The sequence below is a fragment of the Aethalodelphis obliquidens genome, unplaced genomic scaffold, assembly GCF_003676395.1.
Source record: "Aethalodelphis obliquidens isolate GAN/ISIS:26980383/991018 unplaced genomic scaffold, ASM367639v1 scaffold5, whole genome shotgun sequence".
NCBI classification, from domain to species: Eukaryota; Metazoa; Chordata; class Mammalia; order Artiodactyla; family Delphinidae; genus Aethalodelphis; species Aethalodelphis obliquidens.
Window position 1 is genome coordinate 59,287,553 of NW_020837949.1, and position 24,859 is coordinate 59,312,411.

General features: G+C 39.4%; 1 protein-coding gene across 1 annotated transcript; it reads right to left on the bottom strand.

Annotated features, from left to right (window-relative positions):
• Nucleotides 1-18,322: 18,322 nt before the first annotated feature.
• Nucleotides 18,323-18,526, bottom strand: LOC113617852 (SEM1 26S proteasome subunit; the record flags this gene model as incomplete). Its single annotated transcript, XM_027101329.1, is given in 1 exon segment — nucleotides 18,323-18,526. A coding segment is annotated over 1 exon segment (204 nt), but the record flags the coding sequence as incomplete, so codon positions are not given.
• Nucleotides 18,527-24,859: the final 6,333 nt, after the last annotated feature.

Here is a 24,859-nt window from a genome sequence, read left to right on the forward strand (position 1 = left end):
CAGAAGTCAATGTATATTCTGAAGAAGCTCATCTTAAACCTAGGCCTCAAAGAATTACCATTCCAAGGAACATGAGCTCACATGTAAGATTCAAAAATATATGAGGAAATAAGTCACCATTAGAAAGTTAGCAGAAACAACAAAGACTACAGATATTAAAACTACTGGATAAATGTATAAAATATTTGTGTGAAATACATGTAAATAAAAGAGCCTATTAAAACTATGGTCCAAAACACAAGAGACTATTAAAAGTACCAAGCTGATTTTAAAAAGAACAAATACAATTTATAGAAACTAAAAATAATTAAATTAGATACACAATGGAATAACCATTAGATTGGGAAAAAATTAAGGGAAAATTATTAAACAGAAACACTAACTGAAAAGACTATCAGAACACATATTGGACATAGATTAAAAATATGAAAACTTTGATGCATTGAGTAAGGAGTGCGGACACACATCTACTGGATGCTTCAGGCAGAGGGTGGAGAAGCAGCAACATCTGAAGTGACAACATCTGAGAATCTTCTGGAATTGTGGAATAACAGGTCACATAAAATATGAGTTAAAGTAAATCCCAAGCAGTATAAATAAAAAGTTCTACATTTAGACACATTTTAGAAAAACCAAAGGCAAGAGAAGATCTTAAAAGCAGAGAGAGGAGATAAATCAGAAAGGCTACACAGTGTAATGGTCAAGAATGTAGACTCTGCAGCCAGACTGCCTGGGTTCAAAGCTAGGTTCTATAGATGATGAGCTGTTTGCCTCCTCTCCTCATCTATAAAGTGTAAGGACCTTCCTCACAGTAGAGGAAGTGGTAGATGAATTTAAATGTACATAAATATAGCTGAAAACAGTCCTTGGCACATTGTAACACTATAAGCTTTAGCTATTATTTTTTAAATTCTTATTACCTATACAGAACAAGGGGAAGATGGCGGAAGAGTAAGACGCGGAGACCACCTTCCTCCCCACAGATACATCAGAAATACACCTACACGTGGAACAACTCCTACAGAACACCCACTGAACGCTGGCAGAAGACCTCAGACCTCCCAAAAGGCAAGAAACTCCCCACGTACCTGGGTAGGGCAAAAGAAAAGAGAATAAACAGAGACAAAAGAATAGGGACGGGACCTGCACCAGTGGGAGGGAGCTGTGAAGGAGGAAAGGTTTCCACACACTAGGAAGCCCCTTTGCGGGCGGAGACTGCGGGTGGCGGAGCGGAGAAGCTTCGGAGTCGCGGAGGAGAGCACAGCAACACGGGTGCAGAGGGCAAAGCGGAGAGATTCCTGCACAGAGGATCGGTGCCGACCAGCACTCACCAGCCCGAGAGGTTTGTCTGCTCACCCGCCGGGGTGGGCGGGGGTTGGGAGCTGAGGCGCGGGCTTCGGTCGGAGAGCAGGGAGAGGACAGGCGGCATGAACACAGCCTGAAGGGGCTAGTGCGCCACAGCTGGCCTGGAGGGAGTCCAGGGAAAAGTCTGGACCTCCAGAAGAGGCAAGAGACTTTTTCTTCCCTCTTTGTTTCCTGGTGCGTGAGGAGAGGGGATTAAGAGCGCTGCTTAAAGGATCTCCAGAGACGGGCGCGAGCCGCGGCTAAAAGCACGAACCCCAGAGACGGGCATGAGACGCTAAGGCTGCTGCTGCCGCCACCAAGAAGCCTGTGTGCGAGCACAGGTCACTCTCCACACCTCCCCTCCTGGGAGCCTGAGTCTGTGCAGCCCGCCACTGCCAGGGTCCCAGGATCCAGGGACAACTTCCCCGGCAGAATGCACGACGCGCTTCAGGCTGGTGCAACGTCACTCTGGCCTCTGCCGCAGCAGGCTCACCCCGCACTCCGTGCCCCTCCCTCCCCCCGGCCTGAGTGAGCCAGGGCCCCCGAATCAGTGGCTCCTTTAACCCAGTCCTTCCTGAGCGAAGAACAGACGCCCTACGGCGACCTACACGCAGAAGCGGGGCCAAACCCAAAGCTGAGCCCCCGCAGCTGTGAGAAGAAAGAAGAGAAAGGGAAATTCTTCCATGCAGCCTCAGGAGCAGTGGATTAAAGCTCCACAATAAACTTGATGTACCCAGCATTGGTGGAATACCTGAATAGACAGTGAATCATCCCAAATTGAGGAGGTGGACTTTGAGAGCAAGACATATTATTTTTTCCACTTTTCCTCTTTTTGTGAGTGTGTATATGTATGCTTCAGTGTGAGATTTTGTCTGTATAGCTTTGCTTTCACCATTTGTCCTAGGGTTCTGTCCATCCATTTTTTTTTTACTTAAAATTTTTTTTTCTTAATAATTACTTTTTATTTTAATAACTTTATTTTATCTTACATTATTTTATTTTATCCTCTTCCTTCCTTCTTTTCTTTCTTTCCCTTTCTTCCTTTCTTCCTTCCTTCCTTCCTTTCTTTCTTTCTTTCTTTCTTTCTTTTTCTTTTCTTTTCTTTTCTTTTCTTTTCTTTCTAATTTTTCTCCCTTTTATTCTGAGCCGTGTGGATGAAAGGCTCTTGGTGCTGCAGCCAGGAGTCAGTGCTGTGCCTCTGAGGTGGGAGAGCCAACTTCAGGACACTGGTCCACAAGAGACCTCCCAGCTCCATGTACTATCAAATGGCGAAAAACTCCCAGAGATCTCCATCTCAACACCAACACCCAGCTTCATTCAATGACCAGCAAGCTACAGTGCTGGACACCCTATGCCAAACAACTAGCAAGACAGGAACACAACCCCACCCATTAGCAGAGAGGCTGCCTAAAATCATAATAAGACCACAGACACCACAAAACACACCACCAGACGTGGACCTGCCCACCAGAAAGACAAGATCCAGCCTCATCCACCAGAACACAGGCACTAGTCCCCTCCACCAGAGAGCCTACACAACCCACTGAACCAACCTTAGCCACAGGGGACAGACACCAAAAACAATGGGAACTACGAACCTGCAGCCTGCAAAAATGAGACCCCAAACACAGTAAGAAAAGCAAAATGAGAAGACAGAAAAACACACAGCAGATGAAGGAGCAAGATAAAAACCCACCAGACCTAATAAATGAAGAGGAAATTGGCAGTCTACCTGAAAAAGAATTCAGAATAGTCATAGTAAAGATGATCCAAAACCTTGGAAATAGAATAGAGAAAATGCAAGAAACATTTAACAAGGACCTAGAAGAACTAAAGAGGAAAAAAGCAATGATGAACAACACAATAAATGAAATTAAAAATACTCTAGAAAGGATCAATAGCAGAATAACTGAGGCAGAAGAACGGATAAGTGACCTGGAAGACAAAATAGTGGAAATAACTAATGCAGAACAGAATAAAGAAAAAAGAATGAAAAGAACTGAGGACAGTCTCAGAGACCTCTGGGACAACATTAAACATACCAATGTTCGAATTATAGGGGTTCCAGAAGAAGAAGAGTAAAAGAAAGGGACTGAGAAAATATTTGAAAAGATAATTGTTGAAAACTTCCCTAATATAGGAAAGGAAATACTTAATCAAGTCCAGGAAGCACAGAGAGTCCCATACAGGATAAAACCAAGAAGAAACACACCAAGACACATATTAATCAAACTGTCAAAAATTAAATACAAAGAAAACATATTAAAAGCAGCAAGGGAAAAACAAAAAATAACACACAAGGGAATCCCCATAAGGTTAACAGCTGCTATTTCAGCAGAAACTCTGCAAGCCAGGAGGGACTGGCAAGACGTATTTAAAGTGATGAAGGAGAAGAACCTACAACCAAGATTACTCTACCCAGCAAGGATCTCCTTCAGATTTGATGGGGAAATTAAAAACTTTACAGACAAGCAAAAGCTGAGAGAGTTCAGCACCACCAAACCAGCTTTACAACAAATGCTAAAGGAACTTCTCTAGGCAAGAAACACAAGAGAAGGAAAAGACCTACAATAACAAACCCCAAACAATTAAGAAAATGGGAACAGGAACATACATATTGATAATTACCTTAAATGTAAATGGATTAAATACTCCCACAAAAGACACAGACTGGCTGAATGGATACAAAAACAAGACCCATATATATGCTGTCTACAAGAGACCCACTTCAGACCTAGGGACACATACAGACTGAAAGTGAGGGGATGGAAAAAGATATTCTATGCAAATGGAAACCAAAAGAAAGCTGGAGTAGCAGTTCTCATATCAGACAAAATAGACTTTAAAATAAAGACTATTAGAAGAGACAAAGAAGGACATTACATAATGATCAAGGGATCGATCCAAGAAGTTATAACAATTGTAAATATTTATGCACCCAACACAGGAGCACCTCAATACATAAGGCAAATACTAATAGCCATAAAAGGGGAAATCGATAGTAACACATTCATAGTAGGGGACTTTAACACCCCACTTTCACCAATGGACAGTTAATCCAGAATGAAAATAAATAAGGAAACACAAGCTTTAAATGATACATTAAAAAAGATGGACTTAATTGATATTTATAGGACATTCCATCCAAAAACATCAGAATACACATTTTTCTCAAGTGCTCATGGAACATTCTCCAGGATAGATCATATATTGGGTCACAAATCAAGCCTTGGTAAATTGAAGAAAATTGAAATTGTGTCAAGTATCTTTTCTGACCACAATGCTATGAGACTAGATATCAGTTACAGGAAAAGATCTGTAAAAAATACAAACACATGGAGGCTAAACAATACACTACTTAATAACGAAGTACTCACTGAAGAAATCAAAGAGGAAATCAAAAAATACCTAGAAACAAATGACAATGGAGACACGACGACCCAAAACCTATGGGATGCAGCAAAAGCAGTTCTAAGAGGGAAGTTTATAGCAATACAATCCGACCTTAAGAAACAGGAAACATCTCGAATAAACAACCTAACCATGCACCTAAAGCAGTTAGAGAAAGAAGAACAAAAAACCCCAAAGTTATCAGAAGGAAAGAAATCATAAAGATCAGATCAGAAATAAATGAAAAAGAAATGAAGGAAACTACAGCAAAGATAAATAAAACTAAAAGCTGGCTCTTTGAGAAGATAAACAAAATTGATAAACCATTAGCCAGACTCATCAAGAAAAAAAGAGAGAAGTCTCAAATCAATAGAATTAGAAATGAAAAAGGAGAAGTAACAACTGACACTGCAGAAATACAAAAGTTCATGAGAGATTACTACAAGCAACTATATGCCAATAAAATGGACAACCTGGAAGAAATGGACAAATTCTTAGAAATGCACAAGCTGCCAAGACTGAAACAGAAAGAAATAGAAAATATGAACAGACCAATCACAAGCACTGAAGTTGAAACTGTGATTAAAAATCTTCCAACAAACAAAAGCCCAAGACCAGATGGCTTCACAGGCGAGTTCTATGAAGCATTTAGAGAATAGGTAACACCTGTCCTTCTCAAACTCTTCCAAAATATAGCAGAAGGAGGAACACTCCCATACTTATTCTACGAGGCCACCATCACTCTGATACCAAAACCAGACAAAGATGTCACAAAGAAAGAAAACTACAGGCCTATGTCACTGATGAACAAAAATGCAAAAATCCTCAACAAAATACTAGCAAACAGAATCCAACAGCACATTAAAAGAATCCTACACCATGATCAAGTGGGGTTTATTCCAGGAATGCAAGGATTCTTCAATATACGCAAATCAATCAATGTGATACAGCATATTAACAAATTGAAGGAGAAAAGCCATATGATCATCTCAATAGATGCAGAGAAAGCTTTCGACGAAATTCAGCACCCATTTATGATAAAAACCCTGCAGAAAGTAGGCATAGAGGGAACTTTCCTCAACAAAATAAATGCCATATATGACAAACCCACAGAAACATCATCCTCAATGGTGAAAAACTGAAACCATTTCCACTATGATCAGGAACAAGACAAGGTTGCCCACTCTCACCACTCTTATTCAACATAGTTTTGGAAGTTTTAGCCACAGCAATTAGAGAAGAAAAGGAAATAAAAGGAATCCAAATCGGAAAAGAAGTGAAACTGTCACTGTTTGCAGATGACATGATACTATACATAGAGAATCCTAAAGATGCTACCAGAAAACTACTAGAGCTAATCAATGAATTTGGCAAAGTAGCAGGATACAAAATTAATGTGCAGAAATCTCTGGCATTCCTGTACACTAATGATAAAAATTTGAAAGTGAAATCAAGAAAACACTCTCATTTACCATTGCAACAAAAAGAAAAAAATATCTAGGAATAAACCTACCTAAGGGGACAAAAGACCTGTATGCAGAAAATTATAAGACACTGATGAAAGAAGTTAAAGATGATACAAAGAGATGGAGAGACATACCATGTTCTTGGATTGGAAGAATCAACATTGTCAAAAATGACTCTACTACCCAAAGCAATCTACAGATTCAATGCAATTCCTATCAAACTACCACGGCATTTTTCACAGAACTAGAACAAAAAATTTCACAATTTGTATGGAAACACAAAAGACCCCGAATAGCCAAAGCAATCTTGAGAATGAAAAATTGAGCTGGAGCAATCAGGCTCCCTGACTTCAAACTATACTACAAAGCTACAGTAATCAAGACAGTATGGTACTGGCACAAAAACAGAAAGATAGATCAATGGAACAGGATAGAAAGCCCAGAGATAAACCCACGCACATATGGTCACCTTATCTTTTATAAAGGAGGCAGGCATGTACAGTGGAGTAAGGACAGCCTCTTCAATAAGTGGTGCTGGGAAAACTGGACAGGTACATGTAAAAGTATGAGATTAGAACACTCCCTAACACCACACACAAAAATAAGCTCAAAATGGATTAAAGACCTAAATGTAAGGCCAGAAGCTATCAAACTCTTAGAGGAAAACATAGGCAGAACACTCTATGACATAAATCATAGCAAGATCCTTTTTGACCCACCTCCTAGAGAAATGGAAATAAAAACAAAAATAAACAAATGGGACCTAATGAAACTTCAAAGCTTTTGCACAGCAAAGGAAACCATAAACAAGACCAAGAGGCAACCCTCAGAATGGGTGAAAATATTTGCAAATGAAGCAACTGACAAAGGATTAATCTCTAAAATTTATAAGCAGCTCATGCAGCTCAATAACAGAAAAACAAAAAACCCAATCCAAAAATGGGCAGAAGACCTAAATAGACATTTCTTCAAAGAAGATATACAGATTGCCAACAAACACATGAAAGAATGCTCAACATCATTAATCGTTAGAGAAATGCAAATCAAAACTACAATGAGATATCATCTCACACCGATCAGAATGGCCATCATCAAAAAGTGTAGAAACAATAAATGCTGGAGAGGGTGTGGAGAAAAGGGAACACTCTTGCACTGCTGGTGGGAATGTGAATTGGTACAGCCACTATGGAGAACAGTACGGAGGTTCCTTAAAAAACTACAAATAGAACTACCATATGACCCAGCAATCCCACTACTGGGCATACACCATGAAAAAACCCATAATTCAAAAAGAGTCATGTACCAAAATGTTCATTGCAGCTCTATTTACAATAGCCAGGAGATGGAAGCAACCTAAGTATCCACCATCGGATGAATGGATAAAGAAGATATGGCGCATATACACAATGCAATATTACTCAGCCATAAAAAAAACGAAATTGAGTTATTTGTAATGAGGTGGATGGATCTAGAGTCTGTCATACAGAGTGAAGTAAGTCAGAAAGAGAAAGACAAATACCGTATGCTAACACATATATATGGAATCTAAGAAAAAAAAATGTCATGAACAACCTAGGGGTAAGACGGGAATGAAGACACAGACCTACTAGAGAATGGACTTGAGGATATGGGGAGGGGGAAGGGTAAGCTGTGACAAAGTGAGAGAGTGGCATGGACATATATACACTACCAAACTTAAAATAGATAGCTAGTGGGAAGTAGCCGTATAGCACAGGGAGATCAGCTCGGTGCTTTGTGACCACTTAGAGGGTTGGGATAGGGAGGGTGGGAGGGAGGGAGACGCAAGAGGGAAAAGATATGGGAACATATTTATATGTATAACTGATTCACTTTGTTATAAAGCAGAAACTAACACAGCATTGTAAAGCAATTGTACTCCAGTAAAGATGAAAAAAAAAAAGAATTTAGTATACGGATTCTCTTCCCCCCTTTAGACATTTGTAAGAGCAAATATCCCATTAATTAAAATCTTGAAATATTTATAAAGAAAAAAAATTACTTATACAGAAGAGACATCTGAAGAACGAGACCAGAAGAGAATGAAATATTATCTAAAAACTTCTGAAAGAAAATAATTATACCCAGTAAAATTACCTTTCAAGAAGTCAAAATTATCTTTCAAGAAGAAAATAACTGCATCTCCAGTAAAATCATTTTGAATTAAAGTCATTTTGAAACCAAAAAATGAGTTCATCACCAAACATCTTACTAAAGAAACTTCTAGAAAAGTTACATCAGGAAGAAAGAATATGGTCCCATAGGAAAGCCTGAAATGTGAGAAGAAATTGTAAATAAAGAAAATGCAAACATGCCAATAAATCAAAAAAAAATCAACTGCACAAAATAATTATAAATGTTTAACATGTAGAGGTAAAGAAGTAAGGTAATACACAGCAATAGCATAGCTTTTGTCTGTGGGGTGGTGATAATCAGGAAGGGAAACATTATAAGGATCTTCTATTCTAAAAGAACATAAAGATATTAGGTAACTTTGACTTAAACATTCATGTTAATATTTACAGGAAAATCATTAAAAGAACAGGAATAGAATGTATAATTTTCATACTAATGGAAAAAATAAAATGAAAAAAAGATTGAATTCAGGCAGGCAAGGAGAAAACAATAACAGAAAAGGGAGAAATAAATCCAAATGATAAGATAGACAAAATTAGAAGATAGTCTAAAAATATCACAGTTCAAAATAAGTGTAAATTGGTTAGGCTGTCCAGTTAAGAGGTAATGATCATAATACTGAATTTAAAAATGAAATCCAGTTCAGTGATGCTTTCCCAAAAGGCACAGCTAAAACACAGAAACATTTCATCAGAAATGTTGAAAGTTAAAGGATAGAAAAATATATACCAACAAATACTATTTAAGAGAAAGCTGGTGTCATGATATTAATATCAGACACAACAGACTTTAAAGAGAAGATAAAAAGTATTACTAGAGATAACCTACATAATGATGGGTGATTTGATCTACTAGGAAGTTCTACCCCTTCCAGATAGATACTGATTAGTGATTATTAATGATAATTACATAATTAGTGATTAATTCACTAGAAAAGCTCCCTCTCTCTCTCTCTCTCTCTCTCTCTCTCTCTCTCTCTATATATATATATATATACCTAGAAACATACATTCGTTTCATTGAAAGGAAATTTTTATAAAACTAAAAGTGGAAACTGTTAAATTCACTTCCATAGTGAGAGATTTAATACATGTACCCATTTCAGCAACTGATAAATCAAAAGACAAAAAAATGACAAAGTATATAGAAGAATTGAACAACACAACACACGCGATAGAATGAACTTATATAGAACATTTTGCTCAACAATTGGCAAATACATGTTCTTTCCAAGCTCACAGAAATTAATAAGAAATGACCACATGCTAGGACAGGGAGGACTGGTATCACACATTCTGCATTCTTTGATCACAATACCATTAAGTTAGAAATCGATATCAAAAAGATAAAGTGCGTACTTGAAAGTGAAAAACCACCTCAAATAATTTATGTATCATAAAATTAACCTAATGGAAACTAAAAGACACTTGGAACTGAATACTTAAAAATACTAAATATCAAAACTTGCAGAAAAGCTGTACTTAGAGGGGATTCCCTAAGTACAAGAATTTCCTAAGTGCTCATATTGACAAAAGCTAAAGATTAATGAACTAATCATCAAACTAGAGAGATTAAAAAGTAGAATAGTGAAAAAAAAGAAAATAGATGGAAAGAAATAATAAAGATAGGGTGAAAATTAAGAAAATAGAAAAAAGTCAACAATGTCAAGTTTGGTTCCATGAGGAAACTTTGAAATTGAACAACAGTGTGGCTGGGTTTATCAAGAAACAAAGTAAGAGACAGATCAATAATATAAGGAATGAAAAAAGGGACATAACTGGAGACAGTGTTAGAGGCACTTAGAGGAGACTACACAGCATTTTGACTCAGAGCATAGGCTGAGGGATTGAAGAGATCTGGCAATGTGATCTTGGGCCAATCTCCTGATCTCAGTGACTCATAATGATAGATTATGAAGATAAATAAAATAGAAAAGTATTAAAACTTGGCACATAAAAGCACAGTGAAAATTAGCTATACATTTTATTTTTTATTTATTTATTTATTTTTTTTACCATTGGAATCCTGGAGCAGTACCACTGGGAAACTTTACTGGTTTGGGTGTATAAATAGGGTGTCAACAGAAAGAAGAAGGGCTGCACAGGGAAGGAAGGACATTTCAAAGTAGGAACAGGATGAAAATGTGAGCAAAGGCAGAGAAAGGGAGGCACAGGGCCAGAGCAAGCCTTACATGTGGAAAAATCAGTGTCAAATGCGTTTTATAACATTGGAAACTTAGGACGCTCACAGAAAACTATTTGTATTTCTTGGTAACACTGCCTGAGAAAACATATCATCAAAAATGGGTTTGCCTACTTCTTACCTCCATAACCCCTCACTGTTTTCCCTGTATACTCTCCAAGCACACTCACTAGTGCAAGCTTCTTGATCTGGGGACAACAGCTCCAGGAGGATTAGATTTAAACAGTAACACAAGGAAGAGAATCCTGGGAATTCCCTGTTGGTCCAGTGGTTAGGACTCTGCACGTTCACTGACAAGGGTGCGGGTTCGATCCCTGGTCTGGGAACTAAGATCCTGCAAGCCACATGGGGGGGCAAAAAAAAAAAATTATAATACTAAATTAATAGACTCAGTGGGTTGGAGCATAGAGAGATTGTTAAAGCCCCCTCTCCCCATTCAAACGGAATTGCACCTTAAATAGTTCACCTGATGAGAACCACACTTCTAAAGAAATGTGGTTCCAGCAAAGGAAACCATAAACAAAAGCAAAAGACAACCTACAGAATGGGAGAAAATATTTGCAAACAATGTGACCGATAAAAGATTAGTCTCCACTAATATGTATAAAATAGATAACTAGGGCTTCCCTGGTGGCGCAGGGGTTGAGAGTCCGCCTGCCGATGCAGGGGACATGGGTTCGTGCCCCAGTCTGGGAAGATCCCACATGCCGCGGAACGGCTGGGCCCATGAGCCATGGCCTCTGAGCCTGCGCGTCCGGAGCCTGTTCTCCGCAACGGAGAGGCCCTCTCACAACAGTGAGAGGCCCGCATACCGCAAAAAAAAGAAAAAAAAAAAAAAGAAGATAATAAGAACCTGCTGTATAAAAAATAAATTAAATTAAAATTTAAAAAAAAGATTAGTCTCCAAAATTTACAAACTCATGTGGCTCACTATTCAAAAAAACAAACAACCCAATCAAAAAGTGGGAAGGAGACCTAAATAGACATTTCTCCAAAGACATACAGAGGACCAAGAGGCACATGAAAAGATGCTCAACATTGCTAATTATTAGAGAAAGGCAAATCAAAACTACAATGAGATATCACCTCACACCAGTCAGAATGGCCACCATCAAAAAGTCCACAAACAATAAACGCTGGAAAGGGTGTGGAGAAAAGGGAACCCTCCTACACTTTTGGTGGGAATATAAATTGGTACAACCATTATGGAGAACAGTATAGAGGTTCCTTAAAAAAGTAAAAACAGAACTACCATATGACCCAGCAATCGCACTACTGGGCATATACCCAGAGAAAACCGTAATTCAAAAAGACACATGCATCCCAATGTTCATTGCAGCACTATTTACAATAGCCAGGCCATGGAAGCCACCTAAATGCCCATCGACAGATGAATGGATAAAGAAGATGTGGTACATATATACAATGGAACATTACTCAGCCATAAAAAGGAACAAAACTGGGTCATTTGAAGAGATGTGGATGGACCTAGAGACTGTCATACAGAGTGAAGTAAGTCAGAAAGAGAAGAACAAATATGATATACTAATGCATATATGTGGAATCTAGAAAAATGGTATAGATGAACTTATTTGCAAAGCAGAAATAGAGACACAGATACAGAGAACAAATGTACGTATACCAAGGGGGGAAGGGGGAGGTGGGATGGATTGAGAGATTAGGATGGACATATATACACTACTATGTATAAAATAGATAACTAATGAGAACAGACTGTGCTATACAATCTGGAACCCTGTGGAGTCCAGGGAATCCAACTTTCCTCTCAAGGGAGACATTTCCTGGCAGCATGATCCCAGAAGAAGATACAGGGACTTCCCTGGCAGTCCAGTGGTTAAGACTCCATACTTCTACTGCAGGGGGCATGGGTTCAATCCCTGGTCAAGGAAGATCCTGCATGCCATGCAGCCCCCCCAAGAAAAAGACTCTACCAGAAGAAGATACAAATCCATGGGCCTAGATCTGGCTTCAGCAGTGAGCTTTCTACCTGGATAAGCTCCAAGAAAGGGGGGGTAAAAGGCTGGAGAAGCCCAGCTAGCTTCATCTTGGGGTTTCCCTGCTTAGTAGCTTTCCTCACCAGGACCATACAGCATTCTCCACAGGCCACTTCTCCTTCTGAGTCCCAGGGCTGGAGATTCCCCTGAATAGACACATCCCAAGCCCGAGCTGCTCAGGCCTCTGTGATTATGTAATCCAGGGAGCCCTCAGACAGCTGGAGCCTGATGTTTTGAGGGATGGCCGGGAGCTTTGCCCCCTGCTGGTCCTGGCAGCCTTTATGGCTGGAGATTGCAGTGCAATGCAAAGGGACCCATTTGACAGTGTTTGCACCTTATCATTTGCAAAGAATCTCTGCTCTTGAGACAATGGGTGCTCTCAGCTGTCTGTCAAGTTCAAGTACTTTTTATCTTAAACATATCTGAGTGTTGGTGCTAGAGAAACAACTAAAGAAGCTCATCACAAGAGACATTATGTGTGGGGTTCAATTTCCCCCATTTCCCTATCTCTATGCTGTTCCTTCTTACCATGTCAGTCTGGGGACATGATCCGACCCTCTCCCTGTGGATTTGGGTCCTAAGGCACTTTATAATTCTGGTCTGGAGCTGCTGGGCAGTCTCTTTTGTGAAACCACCATTTCACGGTGAATCAGTCACTCCCTCCAGGCCACCTTCCTTCTGTTCTGCACAGGTCAGGGATACTGCCACTTGGGGACAATCCACCATGGCTTTAATCTATATTTTATCTGGCACGGGAGAGAGAGCTGACAGACACTCCATCAACCATAGGCCCAAGGGGATTATTGAATCTAGCACTTCTGATGGGATTTTAGTTCTTTATTACAAACTGGTAAATAAAATATATTTTATCCTCCTATCTTGACAAATATACTCTCATAATAACAAAAACCATATATATGTGTAAAACTATGGTTTTAATGTGTCTGAGGTCTGGCAAAATGTCAGACTACTAAATTTCATTATTATTGCACATATCTGACTCATCTGTTAATGGGCTGGTGATAGTCGAGTGAGTGATAAAGATTTTATATAACATGTATTTGTTTCATAAAATTAATTTTTCTTGCCTTCTGCAAAATCACTGATTTTGTCATTATATTCAAGATGTTTATGTAATTTATTTTCAACTCATAGTAATCGTCTGAAGGTTTCAAAAGTTATAATTATTTCAAAGTATACAAAAATCAAACAGATTTATGAGAACATATAAATTAAGTATAAAAGTTATTTTATATGTTTCCAAAAGTTTTCTTTTAAAATACGCAAAATTACCTAATAACTTTAAAAGATTAAAATTATAATTAATAAATGCCAAAATTTCATTAGGTATATTAATATTTTAATTAAATCTTATTTAGTTTTATAAAGATAAAACCAATCAAAATTTAAACATTCTATGTTCATCAGGTTGCCAATATAAAGAATTGCTGCCATGATACATGAATGCAAATTTAAAAGTAATATGAAATGTTAAAATCATAAAATGCTCATAAGCCACCATTTGTAACTTTTGTGAAATATTGTGCTAATTGAATTGAATACCATGGGAACCAGGGATTAGAACAAGAGAAGAAAGAAAAAAGATTCTTGACATTATTGAGAAATGATACTTTGTTATGAAAGAATCTCTTGCATTCACGTTATCTTAAAGGAGGAATTTGACATGTTTGACTTTTCTCTTAACCCAATGCTTTTTTCCCTCACATCGTCCAAGCATTCCAAAGCCATGTCATCATCATAACCCACGATCTTTCACAGCTTTCAAATCCTGTCAACTTTTCTTTTGAGGATATAGGGCAAGAGATGTGGAAATGCATTTCCCTAGGGCCTGAACAGTGTGGTCATGAAGGTGGGTGTTAAGAGCTATGAGCTGTGCTGTGCCAGCTCTGAGCAGCACATCCTGAGTGATAGAGGCACCCATGTTTTTGTTTTTTTTAATTTTTATTGGAGTATAGCTGATTTACAATGTTGTGTTAGTTTCAGGTGTACAGCAAAGTGAATCAGTTATACATATACATATATACACTCTTTTTTCAGAATCTTTTCCCATGTAGGCCATTATAGAGTCTTAAGTAGAGTCCCCTGTGCTATACAGTTGGTTCTTATTAGTCATCTATTTTACCCATGTGTTTTTAATAAATTTATCTGTGTGTGATTGTGGTATGTGGACGACTCTAAAATACCCCTTACTTAGGTCTAAAGGAGGTTCTGTATGTATCAGCCATAATCAGACTCGCCCAGGAGAACCTACTGCTAACATTTTGGAGTATTTCCTTCCAGCTATTTTCTATTCCCTGTTTTCACATAAGAGAATATGCCTTATATACAGTCTTATATTCTGCTTTGTTGATAAAACAAAAGTTACCAGTCTAACTTCTGCATTCTTTAAATACTACAAAGGCACATATTGCCCAGTCATGGAAGTTCACACCCTCGGAGTTGGAGGAAGGATCATCCTGTTCTCATTATGGTGAGTACAGCAGAAATAAGACCCCATTTGAAGAAATTAAATAAATAAAATTTCAGAAATATGTCCAAAGCACAGTGTTAGATGCAGCAGAGGGCATTCAAAGAAGTATAAGACAGAGTTTCCATCTTCATGAGGGCTAGCTTACAAACCAGTTGCCTGGCTTTGTTCTCAGCACAAAGATGACTGAAGACTAAACTCTCAGCAAGAGGGATTAACAGATCATTGAAATGGACTAGCCTGTTCTGCCAAACAACTGGCTAATCTTTAGCACAAATTTACAATGGAAAGCTGGGCCTTTTAGAGGTAATATAGTCCCAGACACTGCTTAGGAGGATGTCATGGCTCTGTCAGTTTCCCTTGTACTAGTATGAGGAGCTAATATTTACTGGGGATATCATAGACTACATACTTTATACCTATTATTTCATTTAAAATTTAACCTTGAAATGTGAATTTCAAATTTCATTTGAATTTGATATTTCATTTGAATTGATATTTGAATATTTCTTATACTACTTACTCCCCAATTTTTAAAATAAAGATTTTATATTTTTAGGACAATTTTAGATTCAGAGCAAAATTGAACAGAAGGTACAGAGATATTCCATATACCCACTTCTCCTAGACGTGAACAATCTCCCCCATTATCAACATCCCCCACCAGAGTGGTATAGTTATTACAACTGATGAACCTACATTGGCACATTATAATTACCCAAAGTCCATTATTTACTTTAGGGTTATCTCATGGTCGTGTATATTCAATGGGTTTAGGCAAGTATATGATGACATGTATCCATCATTACGGTATCATGCAGAGTAGTTTCACTAACCTAAAAATTCTCTGTGCTCTGCCTATTTATCCTTCCTACTGGCCAAGCTCTGGCAACCATTTAACTTATTCACTCCATAGTTTGGCCTTTTCTATAATGTCATACAGTTGGAATCATATAGTATGTTGCCTTTTCAGATTGGCTTCTTTCAATTAGTAATATGAATTTAATTTTCCTCCATGTCTTTTCATGGCTTAACAGCTCATTTCTTTTTAGCACTCAATAATAATCCATTGTCTGAATGTACTGTAGTTTGTTTATCCAATAATCTACTGAAGGACATCTTGGTCACTTCCAAGTTTTGGCAATTATGAATAAAGCTGCTATAAACATTCTTATGCAGGTTTTTTTGTTGTTGTTGTTGACATATGTTTTCAACTCCTTTGGATAAATACCAGGGAGACAATTGCTGGATCATATGATAAGGGTATGTTTAGTTTTGTAAGAAACTGTCGATGTATCTTCCAAAATAGCTGTACCATTTTGCATTCCCAGCAATGAATGAAAGTTCCTGTTGCTCCACAGCCTCACCAGCTTTTGGTGTTGCCAGTGTTCTGGATTTTGGCCATTCTAATTGGTGTGTAGTGGTATCTCATTGTTTTAATTTGTATTTCTCTGATGCCATATGATGTGGAGAACCTTTTCTTACGCTTATCTGCTATCTATATTCTTTGTTAAGGTGTCTGTTAAGGTCTTTGGTCCATTTTTTTAATTGGGTTCTTTGTTTTCTTATTGGATTTTAAGTGGATTTTGTATATTGGATTTTGTATATTTTGGGTAACAATCATTTATTAGATACGTTTTCTACAAATATTTTCTCCCAGTCTGTGTCTTGTCTACTCGTTCTCTTAACATTGTTGTTCCCGGAGCAGAAGTTTTTAATTTTAGTGAAGTCCAGCTTATCAATCCTTTCATTCATGGATTGAACCTTCGGTGTTATATCTGAAAAGTCATCACTAAACCCTAGGTCATTAGATTTTCTCCTGTGTTATCTTCCAGGAGTTTTATATTTTTCTGTTTTACACTTAGGTCTGAGTTCCATTTTGAATTAATTTTTGTAAAGTGTGTAAAGTCTGTATGTGTATTTATTATTTTGCAAGTAGTTGTCCAGTTGTTCGGGCACCACTTGTTAAAAGACTATCTTTGCTCCATGTATTCCCTGTGTTCATTTGTCAAAGACCAGTTGACCCACAATCAGTTGTTATTCCTATTAAGACGGACAAAACATGTATTAAGTGCCTAACTGTATATAGCATTTCGCGAGTGCTGTCAAAGTGTCAGGCTTATGCACTATGCCATGTTCAGCACAAATAAGCTTTGAGGCCCTCCACGTACAAAGGAAAAGAAATGTCTTGCTAGCTTTGAACATCTGTCACCAAATTATTCCCAAGGCAGGATCATTGCTTGCTTACCTCTAGGCACAATTTTAAAAAATCAGAATGACTGGTGTTACCCTATTACCCACTGTATTAGTTAACAATTGCTACTGTAACAAATTACCATAAGCTAGTGGCTTAATGCAACACAAATTTGCTCTCTCACAGTTCTGGACATCAGTAGTCTAAAATAAAGGTGTCAGCCCGGCTGTGTTTCTTCTCAAGGCTTCCGGGGAGAAATTGTTTCCGTGCCTTTTTCAGCTTCTAGAGGCCCCTTCAACATACCTCTCTGACCTCTTGCTTCTGTCTTCACATCTCCTCCTCCTCTTATCCTCCTGCCTCCCACTTACAAAGATCCTTGTGTGGTGAGAGGAGCAGCCAGGCAGGCCAGCTTCTCACAGGCTCTCATGTGTCTCAGCCCACAGGCACCCAGCCCGTGCCCTACCTGCCACCAAGATGCCCAAGAGGAAGGTCAGCTCCACTGAAGGGGCAGCGAAGGAAGAGCACAAGTGGAAATCAGCAAAGTTGTCAGCTAAACCTGTTCCTGCAAAAGCAGAAACGTAGCCCCAAAAAGGCAACAGGAAACACAAATCTTCAGACAAAAAAGTGTAAGCAAAAGGGAAGAGAAGAGCAAAGGGAAAACAGCAGGAAGTGGCTAACCAAGAAACTAAAGAGGAATTATCCATCTCCATATCCTTAACTTAATCGCATCGGCAAAAGCTCTTTTACCATATAGGGTAATGTAGTCACAGTTCCTGGGGATTAGGACATGAACATTCTGGGGGGAGGGCATTATTCAGCCTACCACACTCACCAAAGTTTTCCAGATATGTGATAAGCTGCAGAACATTTTACCCTAAAAAATCATTACACATGGGCCAGGGAAGCATTGCAAGAAAGGAAAATATCAGGTGGAAAAGCCACAGATGAGAATGTCATAATATTGTTTGTCTCTAGTTTCAGTGTGTGGTGTCAAGAACTTGAGGAGTTAATTTTTTTCTTACTTGCCATTCCTTCTGGGGCTGTCACTCACTTGCTCTCAGATCCATGTTCACTCAGTGGTGGCTCTGGAGTTGGGCAGATCCAAGTATATTTGCTGCTTTATAAAGGCCAGATGCTTATTTTTATGCTCCCTGAGTCCTCTGGGCTGCCCAGCTGGGTGTCTTATGCCTGGCCCTCTCCCTTTTTATATCATCCTTGCCCTTCCTTTTCCTCCCTGTATAGCAGACATCACACAAATATCAGAGTCCCATGAAAGAAGTTAAAGGCATTGGGGACTTCCCTGGTGGCATATTGGATAAGACTCCATGTTCCTAATGCAGGGGGCCCGGGCTCGATCCCTGGTCAGTTAACTAGATCCCACATGCATGCCACAACTAAGAGTTCGCATGCCACAACTAAGGAGCCTGTGAGCCGCAACTAAGACCTGGCGCAACAAAATAAATAAAATCTTAAACAACAACAAAGTCATTAAAAAAAAAAGTTAAAGGCATTATCCTAGATCTCTCAGGCTGGCAGAGGGGAAGAAGGTAGACACCTGACTTCCACCTGACCTGTGTCCTATCATTGAATTTTAAGTTACCACCTTGAGTGATGGGGAGAACCAGCTGCAGCAGCATGAAGAGGATGGGGCTGCTTTCTTCTCAGATCATAGACCCCTCTCCCTCACTTTTAGGCCCCTTATATATTATTCCATGCCCTGGTCACTAGCTATCCAGGCCAGGTGTCATTTATTCTTGTCTTCAGCACAAGGGAACAGAAGTTAGCCCTTGGTACATAATAGCCTCTGAAATAGAAAGCTATGGATGAGGCAACCCATAAATCCAGACTTCCTTGGGATGGGTGTGTAGCTGGTAGAGGAGATTTTCTGGTTACTCGAGTTAGACTGGTTCACACACAAAATATCCCCATGAAGAGTTCTCCTCCAGTGGCCCCTGGGAAGGGAAGCCCCCTGAAAAGTACTGAATGCATGCCTGCCCTCTGCTCTTGGGACCCAGTGGTTAGGGCTCAGCGCTTTCACTGCTGGGCCGGGTTCTATCCCTGGTCGGGGAACTGAGATCCCGCAAGCCGCGTGATGCAGCCAAAACAACAACAACAATGAGAACAAACAAAACAAAAACCAAGATCATCCTTATAAAAGAAAAAAATAGTTGGAATTTAGCCAAGATGCCAGCAGGGCCTTTGACGTGTGTATATACTATTTGAGAGAACTTTGGAGCTAGAAGAGTCAGAGCCAGATAACCTGCAGGTGCACAGCCACAGGGCCCGGACTAGGATGAGGCGGGTGAGGCCTGTGGGGCACTTGCCTTGGGCACAACATTTAAGCGGGTGCCAATCACTCCTCAAGTAATAAGAAAATAACATTTTGATGATGTATTGTTAAAAAATCAAAATTAATACTAAAACCCCCAAGATGATCAAAGCATCAAAATTTTAAATAAAGATGGGATTAGCAATGATGTTGTTGCTATACTATATTAGAGATTGAGGTCAAAGGAAAATTTGGTAACATTGATCCTGTATTTATTGAAAATTTTGATGTTTTGTTTATCATGGATTTTTTTGCATTAATTCTTAGTTTTAAAAAATATTTCATTAGAATATTATTTATCTTGATTACAGAGTTGTTTTGTGCCCCTTTAAATTTTGTACCCTCACTGTCCTCACCCTGGTCCTAGCCCTGTAATGTTTACAGCAGTTTGGAGGTTTTAACTCTTTTGAGCCTTATGATTACCCTATAAGGTGGGCAAGGCAAGTATTATTATCTGCATTTGACAGTGAAGAAACCAAGCTGCAAAACAAGTGACAAGGACTGCTCAGGACTACATGGTACATGTTAGACAAGAGATTAAAATTCAGGCCTGTTGACTTTGAATCCAGGGCTTTCTCTATGACAGATATCTCAATATGCAATGTACCAAAATATCAGCTATGAAAATTGTTAAAATCCAGGTTCCTGAGTTCCCAACCACAGAGACTCTGATTCTGAAGCTCTGGAGTAGAACACAACAATCTGCATTTTTTGATACCCACACATATTGATGTCAGTGAGACATGAACCACTGTTTGGGCAGCTCTATCAGGACTCTAGGCAGATGCTGCAGATGCCCCAGACTATGACTGCACAGTCACACTACAAGAACTTGAAGTTCTTTTTTTTTTTTTTTTTTTGCAGTACGCGGGCCTCTCACTGTTGGGGCCTCTCCCATTGCGGAGCACAGGCTCCGGACGCGCAGGCTCAGCGGCCATGGCTCACGGGCCCAGACACTCCGCAGCATGTGGGATCTTCCCGAACCGGGGCACAAAACCGTGTCCCCTGCAACGGCAGGCGGACTCTCAACCACTGCGCCACCAGGGAAGCTCCCTTTTTTTTTTTAATTAAAAAAATTTTTTTTTTTACTTTGTCTGCATTGGGTCTTTGTTGCTGCACGTGGGCTTTCTCTAGTTGCGGCAAGTGGGGGCTACTCTTCATCACAGTGCGTGGGCTTCTCATTGTGGTGGCTTCTCTTGTTGTGGAGCATGGGCTCTAGGCATGCCGGCTTCAGTAGTTGTGGTGTGCAGGCTCAGTAATTATGGCTTGTGGGCTCTAGAGTGCAGGCTCAGTAGTTGTGGTGCATGGGCTTAGTTGCTCTGTAGCATGTGGGATCTTCCTGGACCAGGGAACGAACACTTGTCCCCTGCATTGGCAGGCGGATTCTTAACCACTGTACCACCAGGGGAGTTCCAAGAACTTGAAGTTCTGATCGTTAACATTTCTGCTTGTAAAAAGATACACGCAACCAAGTTGGATTCATTGCAGGGTCACAAGGATGGTTCAACATATGCAGATCAATCAATGTGAGATACCACATCAATAAAAGAAAAGACAAAAGCCACATGATCATCTCAATAGATGCAGAAAAAGCATTCAATAAAATTCAACATCCATTCATGATAAAAACCCTTATGAAAGTGGGTAAAGAGGGAATATATCTCAACATAATAAGAGCTATTTATGACAAACTCACAGCCAATATAATACTTAATGGTGAAAAGCTGAAAACCTTCAGCTAAAAGCCTTCAACTAAAATCTGGAACAAGACAAGGATGCCCACTCTCACTGGTTCTATTCAACATAGTATTGGAATTCCTAGCCACAGCAATCAGACAAGAAAAAGAAATAAAATGTATTCAAATTGGTAGGAAAGAGGTAAAATTGTCATTATATGCAGATGACATGATCACTGGGAACCATGGTCACTCCAGCTCTGTGGCTGATATTGGTAGCCCATGCCCTTCCTTGTTCCAGCTGTTTCTATTATGTCTCAAGTTTGCCAATCTCTGGGTGGTGTGAAACCAAAGCAGCTCCTTCATGCCATGTATCAAAAGACTGGGCAAGCTGGTTGCTCACTGTGCTCTCACTTTCCCAGGGAGGGGAACTCTTTCTAGCTGGGGAATTCCTTCTTGGTGCTGAGCAGTGCTGGCTTGGGGAATGGGATAATGAAAGCAAAATGAAGCTGTCTTCCTTTTTTGTGAGGTTATTCTCAGGTTTTTTTGTTCCACTGTTTTGCTAAATTTCTTAAGTCGTCTCCTGAACTCTCCTAGAGCTGTTTTGTCTGTGGATAGCTGTCTAATTGTTGATCTTTTGAGTGATGGAGGCTGGGGTCTCCTACCCTGCCATTTTTGGCCCACATGCAATCTTAAGGAAGAGTTTGGGTGGCCTAATATCAACAACATTATAAGGATAGCTCCCCAAACTTGAAAACAGTTTGCCTTCAAAAGTTGAACTTGGAAGATGATTGTTTGGACACACATTTACTTTGAAGCAATGCCTGGTGTTGAGGTTCTCAGATGCACTGTCTTAGTGCCACCCATGACAACATACAAATACTCTTCCCATACTTTCTAAAATATTCCTGCCTACTGCTTTTCTCCATTCCCATTTGTTGATAATCTTCCATTGCTCTGTAGCCTCCCTTACCAATAAGAGCAGCGGTTCTCAAACATTAGTGGCATCACAATCATCTGGAAAGCTTGATAAGCTACAAATTGCTGGACCTCACCCCTAGAATCTGCTAGGGCTGTGTGGGATCAAAGAATTTGCATTGCTGTTAAGTTCCCAGTTGCTGCTGCTGCTGCTTCTTTAAAAATCACCAAACTAGAATGATGGTTCTCAAACATGGAATCACCTGAGGACCTTTTATAAAAGTACTGATGCCCAAGTTCACCAATTAAACTAGACTCTTTGGAGATGAGGGCTTGCATTAGATTCCTAGGGCTACTGTAACAAATTACCACAAACTGGGTGGTTTAAAACCACAGAAATGAATTATTTTACAGTTCTAGAGGCCAGATGTCCCAAATGAGGGGTTGGCAGGGCCATGATCCCTCAAAGGATCTAGGGAGGGAGCTTCTCCTAGCTTCTGGTCATTGCCAGCAACCCTTGGCACTTCTTGACTCTTAGATGCATCGCTCTAATCTCTGCCTTCACTTTCACGAGGGCTTCTCCCTTGTGTGTCTGAGTGTATATATGTCTGTGTGTCCTCTCCTCTTCCTATAAAGAAACCAGTGATTGCATTTAGGGCCCACCCTAATCCAGTATAGCCTCATCTTTAATTGCATCTTAATTATATCTGCAAAGACCTTATTTCAAGCAAGGCCACTTTCTGAGGTTCCAGGTGGACGTGAATTTGGGGGAGGGGGAACACTGTTCAATACTGGGCCTTCATTTCAGATCCCTGAAGGCAAGATTCATATAATATAGAACTTCCATAAAGTGTCTAGCACAGAATATGATGCCAAAAAAAAATTCCTGAATGGATGAGCCTCTGTGTTTTCTTCTTCTAATCCACAGTCATCACAGCACAACAGATACAACACACTCTTAATTTATCTTAAAAGCTTGTTAAAACTAACTGCAGATTCCAAGGACTTTAAAGTGTTTATCTGTATGACTAATTCAGCTCTAAATTAAAGACACTTTTCCTTAAGCAACAGAAGATATTGAAGGTATTTCTTTGTAGACAGAATGGTATGTTATTCTTCTGTGCACTTTATAGGGAACACACCTATAAAGAGCCTAGATTACACACTTCTGAAAGCTTTTAATGGTAAGACACAATGTCTGTGAACTTCCCATTATAAACTAGAAATAATATTTTCACATGAAACAAGAATGCTAAATTACCAAACTGCCTCCCTTGGGTTTTGAATTTTGTACAGTGGAAATGACTGTTTTCCAGGAATTAAGACCATGGGGGTGTCTCTTTAGAATGCCTGTGATGCAAAGCAGGAGACAAGTTACCTGTCGTCTGAATTCATCATTGGAGGCTCTTATTCACAGGGCTGGCATGGGGACTGACAAACAACCAGGCAACAAAGCTAAGCAAAATATGGTCACATGTTGGGAAAAGAGTTGTGTATTCTAAGAGCAGGTGGAAATCAGGGGGTGACTAAGTTTTGTATTGGATGAAGTGGCAACTGAGGCTCACAGTCAGAGTTGTCCTAATAGCTCTGAGTTTACATTGGCTCTGTTATGTTGATATCAGTTATGGGGGCTTAATGGGGTCCTATGAACTCTACATTGTGACCCCCTTGGAGCAGCAGTGCATATACTGGGACATGTACTGACTGAGAATTGGAGCCCTGGATTCCTGTCTCAGCTCTACCATAAATAATCTCTAAAGCTCTTTGCAGTTTTTAAGTATGTTGATGTGTGGGATGCAGTATAATTAATAAAATACCTGAGCTTGTATATCCTGCTTTGCATTGCTGTGTCTGCATGATGCAGGTATCTTAAAAGAAGGTGATGAGGAGATTTGGTCACTCGTTTATTTTTGGAAGTATTTTTCCATTAGGGTTTTGAAACCCTTTATGATAGAAAATTACTTCTTGCATAAACCAGGAACGTGACAATGCTTAGAAATTTTGAGAATATCCAAGTGCTTTTTTAATGTTTATGATGTTTTAAAAAATCTTTATAGTCACACACTCAATAGTTATAATAATTTTCCATTTTCTTTTTTAACCAGTGGTAGTGACAGCTCTCCAACAGTACATTGCCTTACATCTCCCTTGAACCATTTTCTCTGCGAGTGAACTCCACTGAGAGAGACTGAATCATCTGTCCATTTCTAAGCAGACTCTCTCAGTTTTCTGAGAACTTGGAAGTTCTACCTTAGTTCTTGCGCCTTAATACTTTGTTTAGTTATAAAGGTTCTTTAAGGTAAAAATCAAACACAATCATGATGTTTGATGTTTCTGGGATTTGGGCAGTAGACCTATGCTGCAGGGGTAGTTGCCAGTCAGAGGCGGCCTCATGTTTACTGGTGCATTTTGTGTATTTTCAGTCTTTGCTTCAGGGAGGGGGTACCCTTCCTGCACAAGCCTGGCACTTCCTTGCTCACTGACAGCCACCCTATGTCATCTTTGAAATTATTCTCTGTTTGTCGAGAAAGATGTCCATTAATACACCCGAAGTCTAATTCTTCTGAGGGAAAAATTTCAAACTCTAGAGTGGTTTTTTAACTGAAAAGGAAAATAATATTTATGGAACACCTCCTAAATGCTGAAGAGATTTACATACATTATTTCTTTTAATCTTCATTAT